Source organism: Diospyros lotus, chromosome 6, assembly GCF_014633365.1.
Source record: "Diospyros lotus cultivar Yz01 chromosome 6, ASM1463336v1, whole genome shotgun sequence".
In the NCBI taxonomy this organism is placed as follows: Eukaryota; Viridiplantae; Streptophyta; class Magnoliopsida; order Ericales; family Ebenaceae; genus Diospyros; species Diospyros lotus.
In genome coordinates, this window is record NC_068343.1 from 33,116,667 (window position 1) to 33,141,148 (window position 24,482).

At 40.1% G+C, this 24,482-nt stretch overlaps 2 protein-coding genes across 2 annotated transcripts; both read right to left on the bottom strand.

Moving 5' to 3' along the window:
* Positions 1 to 2,648: 2,648 nt before the first annotated feature.
* Positions 2,649 to 4,960, bottom strand: LOC127804473 (uncharacterized). Its single transcript, XM_052341340.1, has 4 exons — positions 4,866 to 4,960; positions 4,580 to 4,760; positions 3,698 to 4,474; positions 2,649 to 3,623 (listed from the first exon to the last, which is right to left on the bottom strand). The coding sequence occupies exons 1-4, from the start codon at positions 4,958 to 4,960 to the stop codon at positions 2,649 to 2,651; spliced, it is 2,028 nt and encodes a 675-aa protein (XP_052197300.1).
* Positions 4,961 to 6,716: 1,756 nt separating this feature from the next.
* On the bottom strand, positions 6,717 to 7,556 carry LOC127804474 (uncharacterized). The gene has a single exon (XM_052341341.1). It carries the CDS (start codon positions 7,554 to 7,556, stop codon positions 6,717 to 6,719), a length of 840 nt encoding a protein of 279 aa, XP_052197301.1.
* Positions 7,557 to 24,482: the final 16,926 nt, after the last annotated feature.

The following is a 24,482-nucleotide window of genomic DNA, read 5'->3' on the forward strand; positions in this document are numbered from 1 at the left end:
TGATACCTCAATTAATGTTAAACATAATAGTATTACATGATCGACTCTTGAATATTATTCGTAATACATAACATTCTTACATTTAACAAGGTTGACTTTCAATGAAACGTAAGTTTCTCAACAAGGCTAAAACACATAATCTGAATCATCAGAAAGAAACAAATATTGGAATAACTCGCCAAATCCATTGAACATGTCACCTCGTGCCGTCACATTTCAACCATTTCCCTACCTATACTGCAAGTCTCAATTGATTAACAAAACTCAGGATGTCTCAAAAAATGCGCACCACCTCGATTTGCACGCCCTACCTTGATTCTCATGCCAAGCTCAAAATTCGCACAAGTTACTCCACCTTAAGTCTCAAAGCACTCTAATTATCATATTTATTTAAATAAGTATCAAAACCTATTTTTTTTTTATAATTTCTTACATTTTTTTTAATTTCCTCATTATTTCTTCTTATTTTTCTCAATAAATCCAAATTAAATATTTCTCAAACATTTCCTAAGCCTCCGTTTGACACTTCAGACCCTAGCCTTCTTCCTCCGCTAGCTCCTAGCTCATCTCGAAGGTGTCTAAAAATGAAGAGGTCTGAGATGGGTGGCTTGCCCAGCCTTTCTTGTCCTGAACCCTCGGTTCCCACCTCGGACATTTCCATGTTAGATCCTCCTACCCTCGAAGTCGCCCTTGGGGAACCGAATCCAACTGATGCATCTGGCTCACGAAGGAAGGGGACTGGTAGCTCTTGCTCTTCTTTTGGTAGTGAGCTAAATCGAATCAAGGAGGAGAGTCGCCAACCTTTTGTTCCCTTTCGTAGGGATCGACGAAAGCTAAAAGCTGAGCTCCCAGACTTTTGGCCCATTCTTCCTCCCATTGCTGAGCCCAGACGAAATCCTGTGCCGATTCCTAACGGCACTCGAGTGAGGGGTGACCACTTCCATGTATAGTCTAGGCTGATTGATTCAGACTCTGTAAGAGACCCGGGGGTTGGTGCCAGGATGATATATGCTACCGTGCTCCCTCAGGATGAGCATAATTTTTTTGGCAATTGGCCAAGCGTTGCCAACTCTCCCGAGCAAAAGATTATTGAGGTAGGATGCCTTTATTGTGCCTATATGTCGTATTTGCCGTCTGACTTGGTTGTTGGTCTTCTAATGCACTGTTTGCACCCAGGGGGTTCAAGGGTTGGTGATATCCAACGCTATCGGGAGAGCTTATCATCATCGGGCAGAACGAGAGAAAGCAGAGGCAAGAGAGAACATGATGAAGTGGAGGGATCATGAGCGTTGCTACCAAGCAGATATTAGAAAACTGAATCAAGAGGTAGAAGACATGCGCTCTAAGTTGGCGGAAGCTGATGGTGAATCGTCAAGCATAAATGGGAAGATAGAGGAGCTCCGGAATAGCAAAGAATTGCTGACGAGAGAGCTTTTAGGAGTTAAGGAAACCCATGAAAACCTTTTGCAAGAGCATTCCTTGAGGGTAGATGAGCTTGCTCGTCAGAAGAAGCAATATAGGTCGCTCAAGAATCGAAGAAAGGAGGAGATTTCGGCGGCACAGGAGAAGGCTGTGAGGGACTATAGCCTTTCAACGGACTGCCAAGAGAGAAAGATCAGTTATGGGGGCTGCTTTACGAAGTATGGATTTTATCTCGCACGCTCGCACTTGGAATCAAAACGTCTAGGAGAACAGTTCCCTAAGTTGGTCTATACTGATGAGGTTGAGGAGTCTGATGTTCTTGACTGGCGAAGATATAATGATCCTGACCCTATGAGTCCCAAGGCTTATTTGAATGCTCATTTAGTTGATAATCTGGTGAACTTGTCGGGCCCGTGGGAGCCGTACGCCTTTGCCTCAGAGGAAGTGGAGATGACAGATACCCTACCTACAGCTGATGACACAGTTATTGCATCCTTGGGCCAAGGAGAAGGGGAAACCCCATCTGCTCCAAGTAGTGGTGCTCCCAGTTCTGGCAGGAGGAAGCGGACTTAGAGTAGATCCCTTTTTTTTTTTTTTTCAAGTGTGGTAGCTCTTTCTCCGCTGAGTGTAGTATCTTTCATTTGCATAAATAAGATTTGTCCCTTAACAATGGCTGCATCTCGCTGGTTTTCTTTATTATTGCTGCCCATAGAAGGTCTGGAATTTTAGGTTTTTTCTGCCACAAGGTGGACTATGGGCGTTCAGGCCCTTAGTGGTCCTTTGGCAATTTCTTGACCTCTCGCTATCAAGCCAGGTCAATTAAATAGACTGGCGGGATAGCTTGTGATTTTAATATTGGCGAGTTGTACTAGTCGTATTTGTTACTTCATTGGGCCGGGCCACTTGGCTTTGAGGCAGGGTAATTATTACATTTACTGGGCCAATTGAGCCGTGCTTTTCTCATTGCGCATTGCATGGCAGGGCCTTACGTATTGCTATCGGGCGTAGTAGAGCAACCTACTAGCGGGATATTAGTTCACTCGCCAATTTTGATTTTTTTTTTTACTTCTGGGCAAGACTTATCATACTACTTCACGGGGAAGCAAAAAGCTCTCTTCTCCCTTGCCTGAAATAAAACAAAAAAAGGAAGACACAAGTATTTTACGTGGTTCGGCAAAATGTGCCTACGTCCACGGGTCCCTTGTCGAGTTCATATTATTATTACGTTACATGTTAGGAGGAGAGTACAATTTCAGGTGAGTTGTACTCCGCGTTTTGCTCATGGTTTCACCCTGGAGTGTTTGGAGAATACATGTACTAGGGCCTATCATTTCCTGGATGCGATACGGCCCTTCCCAGTTTGCCAGAAATTTTCTATCCTCTCGGAGTGCATTGGTGATGACCGACTTTCTGAGGATCAAATCTCCTTCCTTGAGAGGCCGGCTCTTTACTCGAGAGTTGTAATAATGGGCCACCCTTTTATGATAGGCAGCGATTCGTACAGCCGCCCTGTCTCTCTGTTCCTTGATGAGATCAAGATTTTCTTTCAGTGCATCAGAGTTATTTGAGCTGCCACTTTCATCAAAAGCGTCCAATCGGGGTGATTTGCACGAGATTTCTACTGGAATCAAAACTTCTGTCCCATACACAAAGTTAAAGGGCGTTTTGCCCGTTGAGACCCAACTGGTTGTTCGGTAAGCCCACAGGACGGTAGGCAATTCCTCCACCCATGCTCCCTTTGCTCCTTCCAGCCGAGTTTTCAAACCATGTAAAATTGTTTTGTTGCTAATTTCAGCTTGTCCGTTAGCCTGGGGATATGCCACTGAAGAAATTCTTAACTGAATATCTAGGCCTCTACAGAAGTTCCGAAAGGAACCACAGTCAAACTGCTTTCCATGATCAGTGTTGATGATTCGTGGGACACTAAACCGGCATATAATGTTTTTCCACACCATGGCTTCTACTTTCCTAGCACTGATAGTGGCTAGGGCTTCTGCTTCAATCCACTTGGTGAAATAATCTGTTGCTACCAGAAGAAATTTCCTTTGCCCCGCAGCTCGCGCAAATGGGCCTAGAATATCCAAGCCCCATTGAGCGAAGGGGATAGGCTGTAATGTGGGCTGTAATTGCGATATTGGGGCAGAATGAATCGGAGCGTGCCTCTGACATTTATCACACTCCCTGACCTTCGTTTGGGCATCCTGTTGTAATGTAGGCCAAAAGAAACCTGCCCTTAGGATTTTGGCTGCTAGGGCCCTTCCCCCCAGATGCTCACCGCATACTCTGCTGGGGACCTAAGCATTTGAGGAGCCAAGGCGTAATCGGTCTCCTGGGGACCTAAGCATTTGAGGAGCGGCGTAGTGTAAGCTCGCTTGTAAAGCGTTCCATCAATCATTGTGAAACAAGCCCCTTTAATTTTAATTTTTATGGCCTCCTTCAGGTTTGCTAGCAATTCTCCCATGGTCAAATATTTGTGAGAAGGGGTTCTCCAGTCGTTACCATTCTCAATGCATGCTACCTCGGGCTCGTTTATACTTGGTCTCTGAAGGACTTCTACATATACTGTTTTCTCAGTGGTTTCTTTGGTGGATGCCAATTTGGATAAGGCATTCGTATGACCATTGAGGGATCTGTTGATCTGCATTAACTGGAAACTTTCGAACAATTGTGCAAGTGTCCTAACTTTATGCAGATACTGTCCCATAACCGGCTCTCTAGTCTCGTATTGCCCGTAGTATTGTTGAACAATCAACTGAGAATCACTATGCGCTATCAATTGTGCTACTTCAAGCTTTCGGGCCAACTTTAGACCGACAATTAGCTCCTCATACTCAGCCACATTATTCGAGCTTGGAAAAGCAAATCTCAAAGAGTATTCGAGGGATTCTCCTTCTGGCGGGATAAGCACGACTCCAACTCCATTCCCTTGTGAACTGGAGGCCCCATCTACAAACAATAACCATTCTGTTATGTTCTCTTCTTTGGCTTCTTTAGAGGGAGTACATTCAACAATAAAATCTGCTAATGCTTGCCCTTTTATGGCTTGCCTAGGCTGGAATTGTATGTCATACTCGCTCAACTCAATGGACTATTCGGTGAGACGACCGGAACATTCAGGTTTTTGTAAGATGCTCCGCACTGGTTGGTCCGTCAGTACGCTGATGGAATGGGCTTGGAAGTACGGCCTCAATTTTCTGGAGGCGTTCAGCAGGGCCAGCGCCACATTTTCAGTGAAGGGATAACATGTTTCTGGGCCTTGTAGAACCTTACTAACATAGTACACCGGCTGGTCCACCGATCCTTTCTTCTTAATCAGCACTGTACTCACTGCTTTGTCACTTACGCCCAAGTACAAATATAACATTTCCCCAGTTTCAGGTCGGGTTAACAAAGGAACTTCTTTCAAGTATTCCTTTAATGCCTCAAACGACCTTTGGCATTACTCTGTCCAGTCAAACTTTTTTCCCGCCCTCAACGTCTGGAGAAACGGGAGTTCCCTTTCGGCTGACTTGGAGAGGAAACGTCCAAGAGCCGCCATCCGGCCTGTCAGCCGCTACACTTCTTTAAATGATGTTGGGGGTTCCATATCCAGTATCGCTTGAATTTTTTCGGGGTTCGCCTCTATCCCCCTTTATGTGATCATATACCCCAGGAATTTTCTAGATTGAACTCCAAATGCACATTTTGCTAGGTTTAGGGGCATTTCGTATTGCCTAAAGACTTCAAGAACTTGCTCTAGCTTTTTTACATGCGATTCCTTCTCCTGACTTTTTACGATCATATCATCAACATAGGCCTCCATGGTATCACCCAATAACTCTTTGAAGACTTTATTCACCATGCGCTGATAGGTGACCCTCGTATTTTTGAGCCCGAAGGGCATAACTTGGTAACAATATATCCCTTTCTCTATAATGAACGATGTTTTCTCCTGATCTGGAGGATACATCATTATTTGATGACACCCCGAGAAGGCATCTAGAAAGCTCAACAGTTGATACCCAGATGTTTCATCCACAAGACGGTCAATCCGAGGTAACGGGTAAGAGTCTTTAGGACACGCCTTGTTGAGGTTAGTGAAGTCTATACACACGCACCATTTTCCATTGGGCTTTTTAACCATGATGACATTTGCCAGCCATTCTGGGTATAAGACCTCTCGAATGAAACCTGCCTTTAGTAGCTTATCAACTTCATCTTCTAATGCTGACAGTTTATCAGGGGCAATATTCCTCTTCTTCTGTCGGACAGGCTTGAACTGAGGGTCCACATTCAGATGGTGACATATCACGTCTGGCCTGATCCCTGGCATATCCTTTGGTGTCCAAGCGAAGACATCCAAGTTTTTTCTTAGGCACTCCATGATTTCTTATTTTACTGATTTCGGAAGCTGTGTGCCAACATACGCTAACTTCTCGGGGTCTGTATCGCTTAGGTGCACTGCTTCTAACTCTTCCACTGGTTGGGGCTTACTAGCAATCTCTTATGCCAAGGATTTGTGTATAGCTTTCTCAGCAATAGACAAAGTCTCTTCTATCCTTTTTCCTTTTGTAGATGACACATAATAGGATCTCGCCTTCCTTTGATCTCCACGAACTTGCCCCACTCCTGAGAGCATGGGGAACTTCATTAATAAGTAGCAAGAGGAGACTACAGCTCTCATATCGTTGAGGAGCGGTCGGCCTAAAATCATGTTGTACTCTGCAGAAGGGGCTTTGATCACCATAAAATTTGTCTGTCGAGTCACACTTTGAGGGTCGGCGCCCAATGTGACTGGTAGTTGAACGGATCCTGCCACTGGGACAGCTTCCCCAGTGAAGTTGTACAAGGGAGATGACACTCTTTTCAATCGGTCAGGGGACATATGCATTTGCTCGAAACAATTCCAATAGATCAGATTAACAGAGCTGCCACTATCCACCAAGATTCTACTGACAGGGTGTTTGGCGACAATTGCGGAAATTACCATTAGATCGTCATGCGGGAGTATTATATCACCCCTATCAGTAGGGGTGAATGTGATGGGCTCCTCGTCTTCTCTTACCTCCATCATCGAATTGACCTGGTAGGCCTGACAAGCGTAGGCTTTTCAAGAAGAAGAAGTATTCCCAGCTAGAGTCTCGCCCCCAGAGATGACATGAATGGTTTGATGTGTCAGCTCATTGTCGGGGGGGGGGGGGGGGGGGCATAATTCTGTCTTCATTTTGCCACAAATTTCGTCTGTCTTGACCCTCGGGTCTTTCTTCCATTCTTTGACGATCTCGGTCGTTTCTTCCTTCAGTCCTTACATACCTTTACAAGTGCCCTTCCCGAATGAGTGCTTCAATCTGGTTTTTTAACTCCCTACACTGGTCAGTAGAGTGCCCTCGAATCCGGTGATACCTGCAGTATTCTTCTTGATTTCTCCCCATGGGACGGTCTACCTTCTTCGAAAGCTGGAGAAGGCCCGACCCCTCTACTGCTGCCAGTATAGTTGACCGGGGTTGATTGAGCCTAGTGTAATGATGGAATTGTGGTCCAACTGCATCCGACCTCCTGGTTTGTTCTTTTTGCTGATTCAATCCTTCTTCATGATCTCGCTCTTTTCTTTTCCTTTCTCCATCTTCATTTCCCCCTATTGTTCTCATCATCTCTGTGTGGAGTACGTACTTATTGGCTCTAACAAACAGGTGTGCCAAAGATTTTGGCGGGTCTAGAGATAATGATTCTTGCAAAGGGGGTAGTCTTGTCCCTTGGAACATAGCGGACATAGCCATTTCAATAGGCAAATTGCAAATCTCAAGCGTGGCATTCCGAAATCTGTCCACGTAGTGACGTAGGGTTTCCTTATGCCCTTGTTGAATGCTAAGAAGGTACGTTGCGTCTTTCTTTCTTTGACTGTTAATAATGAATGCCTTAATGAACTCCGTTTTTAACTGCCTGAATGAAGAAATGGATGTTTCTGGTAAACCATTAAACCAGGCCTGAGTGTGCCTAGTTAGGGTTAAGGGGAATGCCCTACACATTATCTCATCGTCCCATCCATGCAGCATCATTAAAGATTCGTAATTTTGCACGTGATCATAGGGGTCGTCCTTGCCTGAATAAGGGTTTATCTGGGGCATTTTGAACTTTCTCGGCAAGGGTTTCTCCATTACTTCTTCCACGAATGGTAGCTTTCTTCAAGATTGTTCCTCGAGAACAGGTAGTAACTTATTCTGTTATAGTACTCGCTCTATCATTTTTTTCATATCGGCTGTCTCTCGTGCACTAAATGCGGTAGGGTTGTCATCGGGCCCATCTCTCTGTCTAGAATCCCGATCTCTTTCCATAGGAGTGCTGGCTACCTTTTCAGAGTATCTTCCTCTTTGTGGACTTTGCCTTTCCGTCTTTCGACGATCATTTCCTTCTCATTTTCTCGCTGTGGAGAGGTTTGGCTATAAGCTCATCTTAAAGGGGATCTTGGTGGGTTGTTTCGAATATGGACATGTTGAGCATGGGTTTTAGGGCTCACTTCTCGGTAGGAGCCATCCCCCGGTACCTCCCGACGTGTACTGTGGGAGGGAATTGTCTCTGGTATAAACTTCCTTAATGCCTCTGGGATTGTCCCATGAGGAACCAAACTTTGCAAGATACCAGCCATTTCCCGATGGGCTTGCATTCCTTTAGAATGTTGTTGTCGTAGAGCCTCATACTCTGCCCAAGGAACGATAGATGGAACTTGTATCCCTAGGTAGGGTCCTAAGAGAACATGTGAGGCAGTAAGAGGCGGCACTTGAAGTTGCACCCCCAATGGGTGAGAGGGCTCTGGAAGAGGCGGCTGCTGGTGAGTGAGGGATGGAGGACCCTCACGAGGAGATTGATGGATGAGGGGCGGTTGACCCCCATGGGTGAGGGGCGGATGGCCCCCATGGATGAGGGGTAGTGGGCCCTCCTGGGTAGATGGATGTTGTTCTTCTGCCCGAGCGAGGGTCTCTCGTCGAGGTGATTGGGCACCCTTTGAGAGGGTCTGGCGATTACTTCAGGTTTGAGCCATAGTGAGGGAATAGTTCTGTGGCTTTTTGTTTGCGTTTCTCACAGACGGCGCCAATTGTTGTTACTCGGTAACAACAATAAATTTGTAAAATGGGGAACTGCAGATGGATGACCCTCTGATGAACGATTCGAGCGATGGGTGACCCTCTCGTGGTCTATCTGAGCGATGTATGAGTCTTCCGAGGTGAACACGGCGATGGGTGAGCCCTTTTTGTCGGATTGAGAACGATGGGTGACCTGCTGAAAAAAGAATCGGTTAGGGGCGCGGGCGAAGGTCCCCGCGTGAACCCTCCGATGCTTAAATTAGATCACCGTAAGAGTAGAGTACTTGAGAGTAAAAGTGAAAATATGAGAGCTAGAGACTGCATACCAAATGAGGGAAAGTGACCTCCTATTTATAGCAAGAAGATGGGCATCCATGTGTCGTGTGACCCGAGCTTTGCGGCAAGAATCTCGGAGAAGCTTTGACTGAGTCTCGCGAGAGTAGGTTTAGGCCGATTATCTTGGAGGCGTCAGCGCAAGAATAGGAGGCATGTGGATGTTAGTGCGGCACCTTGGGAGACCCTCACTCGGGGGTATGCACAAGCGCGGGCAATGAGAGCACGAGGGGCTGTGCGTGTGGGTGCACGGGGTCGGGTGCGAAGGGGCCATATGCGGGGGCGCGCACGAGAGGTCGCGCGTGTGGATGGCCGCGCTCATGGGCGACAGCATGCGCCGATGGCTACGCGAGCGCGGGTGGCCGCGCAAATGGGCACCCGCGTGCGGGGGCGTGCGCGCTAAGGCGCGGCTACCCCGAGTGACCCTCACTCTGGGGGAAGGCCGCACGCAGGGGCGCGCGCGTGCTATGGTGCGACTCCCTCGAGTGACCCTTACTCGGGGGGAAGGCCGCGCGCAGGGGCGCGCGTGCGGCCGTCTGCGCGCTGCCGTTCTCGCACGCAGTCGTGCGCACGCGCAGCTGAGCCCCCCGAGTGGTGTCACTCGGGGGTACCATACCCCCGAGTGACCCTCACTCGGGGGTGGCGCCCTGTGGGCCAGGGGCGTGGCCCCCACCAAGCAGCCGCGTGCTGCTTGGCCGGGCGCGCTTGGGGCCCCGTGTGCACAAAGGGCTGTGCTGGGCGTGCTCGCACACCTGGGTGGCCTCTTTCGATCATCCATGGGGCTGCCACGTGGTGCTCCCTCGGGCTACCGCGTGGCGTTTGCATTGCTCTTCTCCTATCAGTATTTTTATGCAAAACAATGATATTATATAAAGATAAAATTTTATTTAATGGATAATTTTCTATAATTTAATTAATATTTTAAGTGTCTATTCATATTCCTCATAAATAGCATTTATTTTTGATTGATTGATGGATTAATTAAATATTTAATATTCATATAATAATGTATTGGAAAACCAATGATTAGCATTGAAAATCTCATGTATTTAAAATTCATTATTAATTTTACAGTAATTAGTACTTATTATTTCAAATCAATTGAAAAATTTAAATTATTAATGCAAATTACTAAATACAAATTATTAATGAAAAAAAAGTAATAAATGCAAATTATTAATGCAAGTTTCAGGGGGAATTTTTTTTTCCAGACTATCCTACTTTTATATATATAAAGATATACACACAAATTACACATTTACCCCACTAATTCTCCTTAATTGCACTTGGGCATTTCATTAATTACAAATACACCCTCAACCATGGTATTAATTTGCATTACGATACTTAAAATGCAAAATTAATAACTTCAAACTTACTTGATAAGAACGATTTCGTCCTTGTGCTCTCACGGGATCTTTGTTTCATTCCAAAACCATCACAGGATTGATCGTTATGAAAAACTGAAACCCCCTCAAGGTTCCATTGATTTCCCGGAGATCCCCTATGGCAATTCAGTTTTTCAGCCTAAATCATAGCTGTATTTTAGCTATATCGAAAATCGTTTCTGATCTAATTTCTTTCGATTCTAAAAATCCTATCTCGGGATGCTCACCAATGTCGTATAATTTTCTTAGATATCTTGGCTCCAAGGCACTCCCTATAGTCAATTCAGTCAATTTTTGGGCTATTTAGATACCAATCTTTCCCGAAATTTCATTTTTCTAATAAAACACTTATTCTCAAATAATCTCAATTTCTTGGGTATTACACATATTATCACATAAAAAAATATCAAAGTATAAAGATTAAATTGACTTGAAATTAGGTTCACTAATATAATTAAAATAATAAAATTTTAAATTATCATTAAAAAAACATAAAAATACAATATAGATTTTGCCAAACCCAATTGCATAGTTAGGCACAAGCTACATAAACCTATGTCTTCCCATGACCCTACTCACGCCATATTTAAACCATAAGAGTTACAAAAGAAAATTGTATCGCCCATCAAAGTGGTGAAGAACGATGCTTGATTTATATATGTTGATATATGATTCAAAATATATTGATATGTTATATGCTATTTGATTAATTCATGTAAATGACATATGGTATATAGTATTGTATTTTATGTTAAATATATTGACAAGTATACACTTCATGTGCATTTCATTTGCATTTGCATTTGGGTTTCATGTGGGATTATATATATGTATAATGATCAGGTGCTTGTGGGCCATTGATCTATGAGAAACCCTTAATCCAAGAGCTGCCAGCTACTCTCCCCTTTGTATATAAGCCCCATTTAGAATTCCAATTGGCAGATTGAGACACCATCACACTCGAACAAATACCCTTATCACACGAGAGAGAGAAGTCGTCGAAGAAGAACAAGGTGATCGGAAAGGTAAACGATGCAAGGAATCTTCGATTTTAATCTTTGTAAGTAAATCACTTGTTAGTTTGATTATTTGGGTCACTACAAAAAAATTAATTTTTTAAAGCAATTTTTTTGCGACGATTTTAAACCGCCACAAAATACGTTTCTTTCGGCAATTTTTTTAACATTTTGTAGCGGATTATAAACCGCCACAAAATACATTTTCTGAGGCAATTTTTTTAACATTTTGTGGCGATTTTAAAAAATCGTCACAAAATTTTAAAAATAATTTAATAATTAAAAAATAGAAATTAAATTTTACGACGATTTTTGAGAAACCGCCGTAAAATTTAAAAAATAATTTAATAATCTAAAAATAAAATTAAATTAACATTTACGGCGATTTTGAAGAACAGTTGCAAAATTCATAAAAAATTAAATTTTGCAGTGATTTTTCAAAAATCGCTTCAAAATTTTAAAATAATTTAATAATTAAAAAATAAAAAATAAATTTTGCATCGATTTTTGAAAACCGTTACTAAATTCATTTAAAAATTAAATTTTACAGCTGTTTTAAAATATAGAAAATAATTTAATAATTAAAAATAAAATTAAAAAATATATAAAATTTTAATAATTTATAAATATAAATTTTTAAAAAAATATGTTAACTCTTCTATTTTATTTTTTAATTAATTAATTAATTTATTCCATTATTTTTAAAAAATATATTTTTAATGTAACCAATTAATTTTTTTATAATTTATATTAAAAAAATATAAAATATAATTCTAAAAAATAGTGATTAGATTAGTATATAATAAGGATGTTTTGCAAATCAGATGGCTTCGCGCATGCGCGTGCACGAGAGTCCCCGAGTTTGAAAGTAGGGAAGGGGAAGGAGCTAGAATTAAATTTTCAACATTGCCACATGGCATGCGGACATGCAGCCATGTGGTGCACGCAGGCAAGCGGCCAGGAGTGCGCCACTAAAATTCAAGGTTTTTGAAATTTTGAGACGGTTTTGAAATTGTCGCTAATTATTTTAAAAATTGCTGCTAACTTTATTATTTAGCGGTGGTTTTCAAACCGTCGTAAAAAAATGTAATTTGCGACGGTTACTCTAGCGGTTGTTGAAAACCACCGCTAAATGCTCCACAACGGTTGTTTTAGCGACGATTTTCAAAATCACCGCTAAAATTCTTTGTGGTGGTTAAAATCGCCGCTAAAATTCTTTGTGGTGGTTAAAATTGCCGCTAAATGCAAAAAAAAAAAATCGCCTCTAAATGTCGATTTTTTGGTAGTGGGTGAGAGATTAGTGAGATTGAGAGTGCTAGGAATAGCTCTGGTTTTTCATGAGCTTTATACTCTGTTTGATTCGTTTTCTTATTTTAGTAAGACAGTTCTATTTCGTCTTGTATATCGATTCTGTAAGTCCATTGTATATATTATCATAGTGGATTGACTAGGGTGAAACCCTGCCGTGAGTAGGATTGTTTTGATCCAAACACATAAACTCTGTGTTCTTCATTTTTCTATTTTTGTTGTGTGTGTATTTTTCATTTCTTCGTTTTTGTTCGGATATTCGTGGATATTGGTACTACTATAAGTTTTGGTTGTGTGTTTATTTCACATGTATTCTAACAATATATTTAGCATGTAATTTGATATAACATAAGGTTATGGACAATGTAACGTCACACATTGTGATGCCCTTGATCCTACCTTTGGGGTGTCACCATAACCCATGATTACAGCCATGACCATTGATCGATTTTGAAGGACGGGTATGCGCCCAAGATGTGGGCTTCTTTATAGCGGCCTACTCTAGAATTATCTCGTTAGTATAAGAAATCCGAAAGAAGTTTGTCACAAAAATGATATAGATTAACACTTAAATAAAATACTCAACATTTTTTTTTTCCTTGCTCACTGAATAATAAGAGCCAAAAATAATACATTTCATTCATGACTTGACTTACATAATCCCTTGGGCTAGATGACCATACGATCCAAAATAAAAGGGAAATATTGCAAATTGCACACTAAATTTTTGCTTTACAAGCACTTAAACAAAATACACCCTATACCTTTTAGTTGGGAACATCTCTGTATACCTCTAAACCTAGACTCTAGCCCCATTAGACTTGCCTTTTGCAATTTTCTTTCCCTTACCTGAAATGATAAGAGTAAGCAAGGTGAGCCATAAGGCTCAGCTATAATATATAATCAACAAGTGAGATCGTAGAATCAAGGCATGGATAGACCAAATGGAGTATACCCGACTCCCCAAAGGATAATAAAAATTCCATTATTAATTTTCCCATCATTAATACCATCCCATGCCATCATCATTACACATTTTATGCAACATTCCATTTCTCATAAACATATAGATTCCCATGCATCACTTCAGTTCACATGACCATCTGTTTACATGGATCACTTTGACTCTCAAAGCCTCCATTCACATGAATCATATCGGCTCACATAGCCTTTCATTCACATGCATGCATATGTGTATACATATATATATATATATAAGCATCAATCAACCATTCACTTGGCTTGAGCATTGCCTACTAGGTTATATGGCCACTTCACCCGCGTCAGGCGCTCCATAGGATATCATTTTCTTTCTCATCCTCTGGATCATAGTCATCGCGTGAAAATAACCTCATGTAGAGGAATTAACAAAACCTAACATCATAAGATATTACAACCGTTTAAACAAATCATCTTCCAAACAAAATAAGGATTACATAACTGAAAGAAACATAAATATTATCTAACACGCTCGTACATCCTCAACTCTATCCGATCATGTCCTCATCCCTGTTGCGACCTTTGTCTGGAACGTTTGAATGTTCTAGGGGCAGAACCCAGATTAGATGTTGAATCATCTAAGTGATGGCACATAAACAATTTTATAGAACGCATGAAACGAGTATAAGCATTGCATATACAAAATGATACGACACATCAACCTTAAGAAATCTCCCTGGCATACTCAACCTCCCATGGAAAATCCATTCCACACATCGTTGGGATTGACCTTATTGCGACATACTTAATCTTCGGGTGCCCAACATTGTCACCCGATCAACAGAAATTAACCTTGCCCCATTCTGATGAAGACCCCATCCCAACCCATTGGACTATGACATGATTTCAATATAACAATGTAATGAAAACCACTTGCCATGCAATTTCACAAATCATATCCAGTTGATGCGTCACGTGAAAAATGACTTGATATGCACAATATGCTTAAAAATAAAAAAGGTAGTATAACCACATATAATTCAACCACCTCGAAGTAAAACCATAAAGTAAACCTCGGGTTGAACCACCCACATAAATGATACTAGGTTTTGAAAAGACTGCTCATTCACATCAGATAGTAATTCGGCATATTCCTCGAAAAATGTGTTGACCTCGAATAGTGTATAAAACCCAAACACTTATAATGATCCTTTCATGGCCAGTAATTATTCAAGGAAATCAATATTTATGGTTTTCCTAATTTATTCCATAATTTTTTCAATTTTCCTCATTTTTGTAACCTTTTTTCCCTTAGAAAATTCATAATAAATACCTAACACCCAATTCACCAAATATTTTTGCACAGATATTCCTAAAATAATTTTTCAAAAATTATAAAATTAATTTCGAACAAAACCTGTGCCTCACGCATTGAGCAAGTGGCTTGCGAGTGAAGTCCTCGCGTGCTGGTCACACTTATTGTCTTCTCCAGCTTCCTTCTTCGGCTCCGACAGTCTGTAACAGCTTCCAACGACCAAACAAGTTATACAGCCTTGAAGCTCTCATTGAGGCGATCCTAAGGGTATCTTTAAATTTCAGAAACAACCATCGAAAGGGCCCTTAATGGCCGTTTACAGGTGTGATTATAATACCCAAGAAATTGGGATTATTTGAAAATAGGTGTTTTATTAGAAAAATGAAATTTGGGGGAAGATTGGTATCTAAATAGCCCAAAAAATTGACTGAATCGAATGCAAGGAGTGCCCTGGAGTCAAGATATCCAAGGAAAATGATACAGAATTGATGAACATCTCAAGAAATGATTTTTAGCATCGAGAGAAATCGAATCAGAGACAATTTTCGGTACAGCTTCAGATCGGGCTGAAAAATAGAATTGTCTTAAGGGACTTCCGAGAAGTCAATGAAACCCTCAAAGAAGTCAAATTAGGCCTAAAAATCAACCCTTAAGTGGTTTCGGGGTGAAACAAGGAGGTTTTACAAGCAAAGCATAAGTCCCAGCCAAAGTGTAATTTTTGAATTTTCCCGAGGGAGGTCGAAATGACCTATTTCCTGGAACTTCGAGGGTCAAATGAGAAATTTAGAATGTAAAGGTCTCAACGGAAGTTTTGGAAAACTCAGGGACTTTCTGGAAATGGCCGAAATGATATTTCAGAAATTTAAGGGGTGGAAGTGTAATTTTCAAAAAGGGAAACCATGGCTAACCAACATCCAATCACCAAAATCGGCCATGGGAGACCCAAGGAAGTGGCTGGGGGGCCTCAGGGCAAGGCCAAGACAAGCTTCTTGGCTGAAAAATGGCCAAAAACACGTCGGAATCAAGCCAACTTTTAGCCGAAAGTGGCCGAAAGTTTGGCCACTGAGATAGAAAAGTTGGAGCTCTTTTGGTGGGTTTTGGACTAACTTGGGGGAGGTAGAGGCATCTAAGGGGTTGGATTAAGCGGCTAAGGGTAGTTTCGATTCTCGAATTTAGCTATAAATAGAGTTGGAGTGGCCAAGGGTTTCAAAAAAGTGGGAGCTTCAAATCGAGGGTGTTATTGAATGAATTGGGGTTTCAAATCATAGGGCTTTTGTTGCCCATGGCTTGAGGACGAATTATGGAGAATTTGGTGTGCTTTTGTGATGGTTTGAGGGCTGTTCGAAGGTCGTCGGAGAAAGGAGGCGGTCCGCCTGGCTGAACTTTTGAGCCCCCGGTTGGACGTCTTCCAGTCCTTTCAGGCCTAAAGATAAACCATGTTGATCGACTCTAGGAGAGCAAGAAGATGGCATCGAAATCTCCCATAGCTGGTGTACTGGCTCCGGAGAAGATGACTAGTGCGTGGGCCACACTCTTTAGTCACCATGCGTAGCCCATATGCCAGCGTGTGAGGGTGCGTGTGTGCTTGAAAAATTTGGGAAAAAATGCCAAAAATTCTAGAAAAATATTATCTCGAGGGTTGTGGAAAAAGTTTTGGATTTGGCCTTCTCGATTTCTTGATTTTCGCAATGACTAGCCTCATTTTGCGTGCAAATGAAGTTTTGAGGTAAGTTCTGGAATTTTCTATTGAAAGTCTTAGAATATAATGAATTGTTGTTGAAAAAGATTTGAGAAAATAATCAAGAAGGTATTTATTTGGTATTTTAGAAGAGAAAATGAAGGAAAATGTGAAGAAATTGGAGTATTTATATATTCCGCGATTTAATATAATTTATAGGATTGTTGTGCTCAAGATTAAGTGGTTTGTGCAACTTTTGAGATTTAACACAAAAATCAAGATTGGGCACGCAAATTGAGTCGATGCGTATTTTTTGAGGTATTCCGAACTTCATGCTAAAGGTGAGTGGTTTTGTCCCGAGAACCTATATATGGCATGTTTGTTTCATTATGCATGATATTTATTGAAGTTATGATCATTTTGTCATATTGCATGGAAAGTCGTAATTTTTACATGGCAAGATATTATTGGCATATTGATACTCATGCATGAGATTGGGACGTCACCCTGACAGTGTAGCCATAATTTCCCAAGGGCAAATGATGGAATAACGTTAGGATTATCTTAAAAGTAGGTCAAGATTTTGCTTAAGGTTTCGTGCCAGGCTGGTGGGCTAGGGAAGTTACACTAGAGCATATGATTGTTCATATTATTGCATTATGTATTCATGTATCACGTTTCTAAACCCTCACTAGAAAATTCATCTTTTAATTGGGTTATGCTCCTGGAACATTCAAACGTTATAGTTAGGATTTGTAGTTATGGCAAGGGGATGATTGAGATGTGACGGGACGTGATGACGTGACTGATGAGTTCGACAAGTTATTCTGGTATAAGCACATCCGTGAGGATTCAAGATATATTTTTAATCATGTTTAGAAGATTATAGTATATTGAAGATCATGTATAATTGTTACGATTTAATGTATTTCTGAGGAATCGTCAGGTTATACAGATAAGTCTCCATGTATTTAAGTATTTGATGATATGATGATACTGATTCTTATGTTATGATTAAGTGAATTCAGTTATGTACCATATCAGGTTTTAATTTTAAGCTTCCGCATTTGTGATGATTACTTGTTTTAACTTATTGATTCTTATTTTGTTATGTTGAGAAGGTATAATAGGATTGTCGGGAAATAATTATATTGAGTTTATGAAAAGAAAAAAATATTTCCAAAATTCCTAAGTCATTTAATGCTCGGGAAATAGCGGGGTGTTACAACGGCTCCGGAGTAACCCTATTTTCCGGTGAGCTCTTTGAAACCTTTTAAAACTTATGCCAAAGCCTCCCAAATTCTCTAGAAATTCTCCCTAGCACTAAAGGAACAAAAGCCCTATGCTCTCAACACTCGATTTGCCTTCGATTTTGAATGAAACCCTCGGCCTTAAGAACTCGATTTATACCCAATTTCCACCAGATTTTTGACCATACACAAGCTTTCCTATACCCTAAGCTTCGAATATGATCATTACAAGCCTCGAATAGAGCTAAATGATGATGAAATTCCCTCGAAATCTTTGACTAAATTTTCGATTATTTTGAAATTAATTTCCCTTCATCTCATCGTCGATCCCAGCCAATACCTTTGCCCAATCGAACCATCATGGCCTGGTGAGCATTCTGGTACCCCTTGGAAGTCCCGCCGATGGCCGTCGTAAAGTTGGCCAGTGATTTGCAGGTTTCACACCTGTTTCCATTATTTGCACTTTCATTCCTCAACTTTTACTATTTCTCGTTTTTGCCCTTATCTCTCAAACCCTGGGTTTTTCACTTATTTCATTAGAACCCAAAAGTTTAGGATGTCTTATTACACCCTTAAAAGTTTAGAAAAAATCTCTTTTTGACCACCTTTAGTCAGATTTTAGATTCTGCACTTTGGCCTGAATGCCCCTAATCGCGTATTTTCGACCCCAAACCTTTGTGAATCTCTTGTTTTTGACAACCCATGATTCTTTGGAAATTTTTACCCTCCAAGTTTCATATTGGTATGGTCACTTACCTTTTTGTTCATGTTTTAGAATTTGCACATGGGCCCGAAATATATGATAAATTGCATTTAGACCCAAAAGATTTCTAAAATACTTTTGATATAAAATTTCGGGTATTACACCATGCAATTCTCATAAAGTCTCACATAAATATGCATGCATGCTCCATTATAGAAATGTTCACATCACGATCATCATGCACATGTAAACATTTCAATATCATTTTTATTCATGGGCCTATGGTATATTCATCCACAAGATTTAATATTCATCATTGGGTTTCATTTCCATACCATTTCTCAATATCAAGCAGATTGATTACATATATTCATCATAAAAGTCTCATGGCTTTTGTTTCTTATTACACATGATAAATTTCTCCCCCTTAAGACGCCCACATATCATCAAAAAACATTTTAAGACTCATTTGAACACTACAAGATGTTTGGGGAAGAGATTACAAACATTTAAGAAACTGAAAATTTCAAGATTTTAGGCTCGGATTAAAAAGGGAACTATTGGATAAATTTGAATCCAAATGATTCAAATCCTATTCCAAAATGCAGATTATCAAGCTAGGTTTATAACACAAAAGTGGATCTTAATTTTGATATTGGAACAAAAAGTTATGGTCAAAAGAGTACAAGGCGCGTAGTGTAAGTTTCTGTTTGAGCAAGTTTTGAAATATAGAGTACAAGTTTCGAAATATAAGTTTCTGTTTGATCAAGTTTTGAAATATAGAGTAAAAGTTTCGAAATATAAGTTTCTATTTTATCAAGTCTCGAAATACAGAGTACAAGTTTCGAAATACAGAGATTATGTTTCGAAATCAAAGTTTCTGCTCGGTCAAGTTTCGAAATATATGGGTTAGGTTATGAAATCTTTAGCTTGAATAGTTGACCAAACTTACACAAAACTGAAAATCCATGAATGACAAACACCCCAAAACGACCACCACTAGCTTCCTAACCCACAAATGCCATTCCTTGAAGTAAAAATAGGGTGAAAACCCCAACGAGACTCTCAACAAGACTATCCAATTTACAAAACCAATATACAATATTTACAACCAATGGAGAGAGAAACCCATTTTACCAAAAAAGGTTTCAATACAATGAAGAAGATAAAATCTTGTATCAAATTAGGAGAGAGAGAGAGAGAGAGAGAGAGAGAGAGAGAGAGAGAGACAGAGAGTGAAGAAAAGCTTGCATAGCCAAATAAAAAAGGGTACAAGGAGAACTTGCCTTGTTGATGAAAATCAAAGAAGAAGAGAAGCCTTTCGTTGAAGTTGAAATCCTCACTCCTTGAAACTCCAAAAAAACAGAAAAATGGAGGAAGAAGAAGATGCAAATGAAAAAGGAACAAAAAAGAAGAAAAAGCAACGAGAGAGAGAGAGATTAGAAATGGAAGAATGAAGAAGAAAACAAGAAAGTATGGAGAGGTGAAGGGGAAGGAGTGGGCTGCCAACCACCTCCCTTGCTTTTACCTTTTTACCCCTACTTCATGCACACACATACACAATATTTTATGGCCATTTTGCATCATTTGTTTTTTCTTTCCTCTTTTCTTTATTCTCTCTAATTAAGAAATTTCCCATTTGCCCTCATCTTTTTCAAACACAACATGTGCTTTAAACCCTTATTAGTCATTTGCTTCATTTTTTTCCTTTGTCATTTTCATTTTCTTTTTCACCCAAATGGCATATGTAAATTCATTTATTTATAATTCATTTAGCTAAAATGCAACATTTATGCACTTGGTGTTAAGGTTCACTCTCGGATTTTCCTGCTAGCATAGGAAGTCCAAGAAAATGTCTATTCAAAATGGATACAGATACTCAAAATTTTCTTTCCATTTCCATATTTGCTCACTATTAATAGGAGCCAAAATAAATATTACACATTCTTTACATTATCATCTCGAGCTTACCACCCTTACATTGTTAAAATAATAAGGGCACTAAGACTTTAAATATAAAATGAAACACTCTACTCATGCCCTCAAAACTACACCCATGGATCTTGCGGCCGAGATATCATTGTACACATCTAACCAGAACTCGCCCCAATTAACTATCTTCCCCTTTCTTGGAATAACAAAAGAAACAAAGTGAGCCACAAGGCTTAACAAGTATATAGCAAAGGGAAGCATCAATAGATCAATATATGAAGACATGAACAACTCAGAGCCAAGGGAAATCACTACCCTACATCTAGACATCAATTGGATTCATGCCCTCAACACTTGATAACATCCTCAAAGAAATACAATTTCTTACATTTTATCAAAACACATTTTCAGGGTGAGCCACAAGGCTCGACAAGTATATAAAAATAATGGAAAATAGGTACGACCAGACTTTCGCTGAACATCATGCATATCATGCTGTATATGGAACACACACTAGCCTTATATACATAATCGACACATAATCCATGCCATGAGGTTATATAACATGATACCGAACGATAACTAGCCATAACATAAATGCATAGATGCACATATATAGTCCTTAAGACCCACATAAAATGCATACACTAGCATCCAAGTCCCGGTATACAAACCTGCTAACAGCCAAGAGCAGGCTACTAAGTCAACCACATGAGCCCAAGGCTCCCATACCACATCCATAGATATCATATCCATCACTATTGTCATCATGTGCCACCGCACTCTCAATCTCATCAAGGTCACAAGCTATTGTGGGCCTCCACCCATAGTCTAACGCATCACAAGATCCAGCTACTGTGGGCCTCCACCCACAGTCTTATGCATCACAGGATCTAGTTATTGTGGGCCTTCACCCACAATCTTACGCATTATAATCACAAGCCAATTTTCACCACCATTACCACCATGCAATACATCATATAAGGGATGCAATGGCTCTTGTAGCATTAACGTGATGACAAGGCCCCCATAAGTCAAGCATCAGGCCATGCTATGCCCACGTAGGAATTCACACACACAAATGCTCTAATGCATATGCTCGCCTAACATACACAAGCCAACACTCACAGGCCAACCGTGTCATGCCAATGCTCACGCTCTTAACACATACAAAGCATGACTCCTAATGAACGCAACCCATGACCCAACATCATAATGTGAAGTAATATAGTAATGCAATGCAATACACACAACCACAAGCAATGTTATAACAAGTAACATTCACACACCCTTAATTTTTGCCCATTAAGATTCTTGGCTATTTCACACAATTCAATATTTAATAGGTTCCACCACATCAATTAAGTGTAATTACTTGATAATATTGGTAACCATTTCAATGTGGAAGTATCCGATTCCATAATTTAAGATTGAACAAATTTTAAGGAATGTGAAAGCTACAAATCAAGCATACATTTCAGAGGAAGCCCACAAGCTAAATAGTTGCCCAAATGGCTCAAATCCTATACCAAATCGAAGCTTATTGAGTTAGGGTCGCAAAAAAAAAAAAAAAAAAAAATTCTTAATTCTGATATCGAGACAAAAAGTTATAGTTCAAAGAGTACAAGGTGTGCAGTCTGAAAAAAGGAGGATTAGTCGACTAATGGAAGGTTTAGTCGACTATGGAAATTTTTAGTCAATTTTGGCTGAGTCTACTATTCAGATTACTTTGTCGACTGGGCCAAGGGTTGGCACAAAAATTTGAGAAAACTGGCCTCTGCTGAGTTGACTAAACCCCAAGATTATTTGACTCAACACTGCAAATGAACCCGAAACACCCCAAAATGACCATCACTAGCTTCCTAATCCACAAATGTCATTCCTTGTATAAAAAAGGGGTAAACAAGCCCCAATGAGACCAACAACAGGACCCAACAAAAGTTTTAAGATGACATACGGTTTGAAGGAAAAATAAAGAAAATATACAACCGATACCGACAATAATTTTTAACAGTGAGGGGATGAAGAACCATGAAGCATTTCGACATCACAATGGAAAAGAAGGAAAGCTTGCACAAAAATAAAATAAAAGTGCAAGGAGAACTTGCCTTTCATGATGCTTGAATCGAAGAAAAAGAAACCCCCAAAGCTGCAACCTTGAAGCTCCTAGCAGCAAGAAAAAATATGAAAGGAGAAGAATAGAAGAGGAAGAAGTGAAGAATCGGGAGAACAGGGGGATGGCATGCACGTCTACCCCCAACTGCTCCCATCAACCCATTTCTCTCTTCTCTTTTCCCCAATTTTACCCTTACACACATGCAACACACAAATATCTAAACCTTTTTTAGTCTTTTGTCATTTTTCTTATTTCTTTCCTCTTCTCTTTAAATCCTCATTTATGGATTTCCACAATTACCCTTAACTTTTTCTCTCCTCCAATACATTCATGGAACTGATGAGAAAATAAAATGTCATATTTTACTCTCTTAATATTTAGTCTTTTATGTTAGGGCCTGCTCCCGGATTTTTCCGCTAGCATAGGAAGTCTGAGAGAAAGTTCATTCAAGATGGATATAGATACAAAAATCACTCAAAATTTGCCAAAAATTTATTTTCATTTCCATATTTGCTCACTAACAATAGGAGCCAAAATAAATTATACAACATTCACTACATTATCATCTCGGGATTACCACCCATAGATTTTCAAAATAACAGGGCACTAAGTCTTTAAATGCAAAATGAAACTCTCTATTCATGCCCTCAAAATATACTCATGGATTTCTAGGCCGGGACATCTCTGTACACATCTAACCGGGACTAGCCCCAAATAATCATCTTCCCATTTCTTGGAATGACAATAGAAGCAAGGGTGAGCCATAAAGCTCAACAAGTATATAACAAAAGGAAGCATCAATAGATCGGTATATGAAGGCATGAATAACTTGGAACCAAAAGAAAATCATTACCTGACATTTGAACATTGATTGGGTTCATGCATTCTATATTTGACAACAATGTCCTCAAAGAAAATACAATTTCTTACCTTTTTTTTTTTTCAAAACCCATTTTTCAAGATGTGCCACAAGGCTCGACAAGTTTTATATTCAACAACAGCAATAGCTGAATTAAAGACATGAATAGTGAAGAGGGTCTACAATAGATACCTTACCGCCCATACCAATGTTTTCCAACCATTTAATTAGAATATAAATTTTTTTCCATAATAATAATAATAATACAACCCCCTTCCTATGTTTCAATATAATATCATGTCTTTTATCCACATTTTCATAGCAGTCTTAGATCATTTCATTTCCCGCTCACAACATGTGAAATCATCGATGCATAATTATACCATGTGCCATTGCCATGCACGATAATTGTGAAGACACACTGCCATACAATGTAATCACGCAAACACACCGCCATGCAATATAATTATGCGAACACACCGCCATATAATATAACCACACCGCTATGTAATATAATCACACGGACACACCGCCATACAAAATACTTACGCTGACACACCGCCATGCAATATAATTACGCGGACACACCGTCATGCAATATAATCACATGGACACACCACCATGAAATATAATCACGCGGACACACCGTCGTGCAATACAATCCTGCGGACACAACGCCATACAATATAATTACGCAGACACACCACCATATAATATTATCACGCGGACACACCACCATACAATAAAATCATGCATACACACCGCCATACAATATAATCATGCGGACACACTGCTATGCAATATAATCTCGCGGATACACTACCATGCAATATAATCACGTGGACACATCGCCATACAATATACTTACGCGGACACACTGCCATGCAATATAATTCCACAGATACATCGCCATGCAATATAATTACGTGGACACACCACCTTGCAATGCAACACATAAGAAATGCAATAGCTCTTACAACATTAACGTGATGGCAAGCCCCCCATAAGCCAAGCATCAGGCCATGCTACGCCCACATAGGAATTCACACACACGAATGCCCTAATACATATGCTAGCCTAACATACACAAGTTAACACTCACAGGCTAACCGTGTCATGCTAATACTCACACTCCCAACACATACAAAGAATGACCCCCCAATGA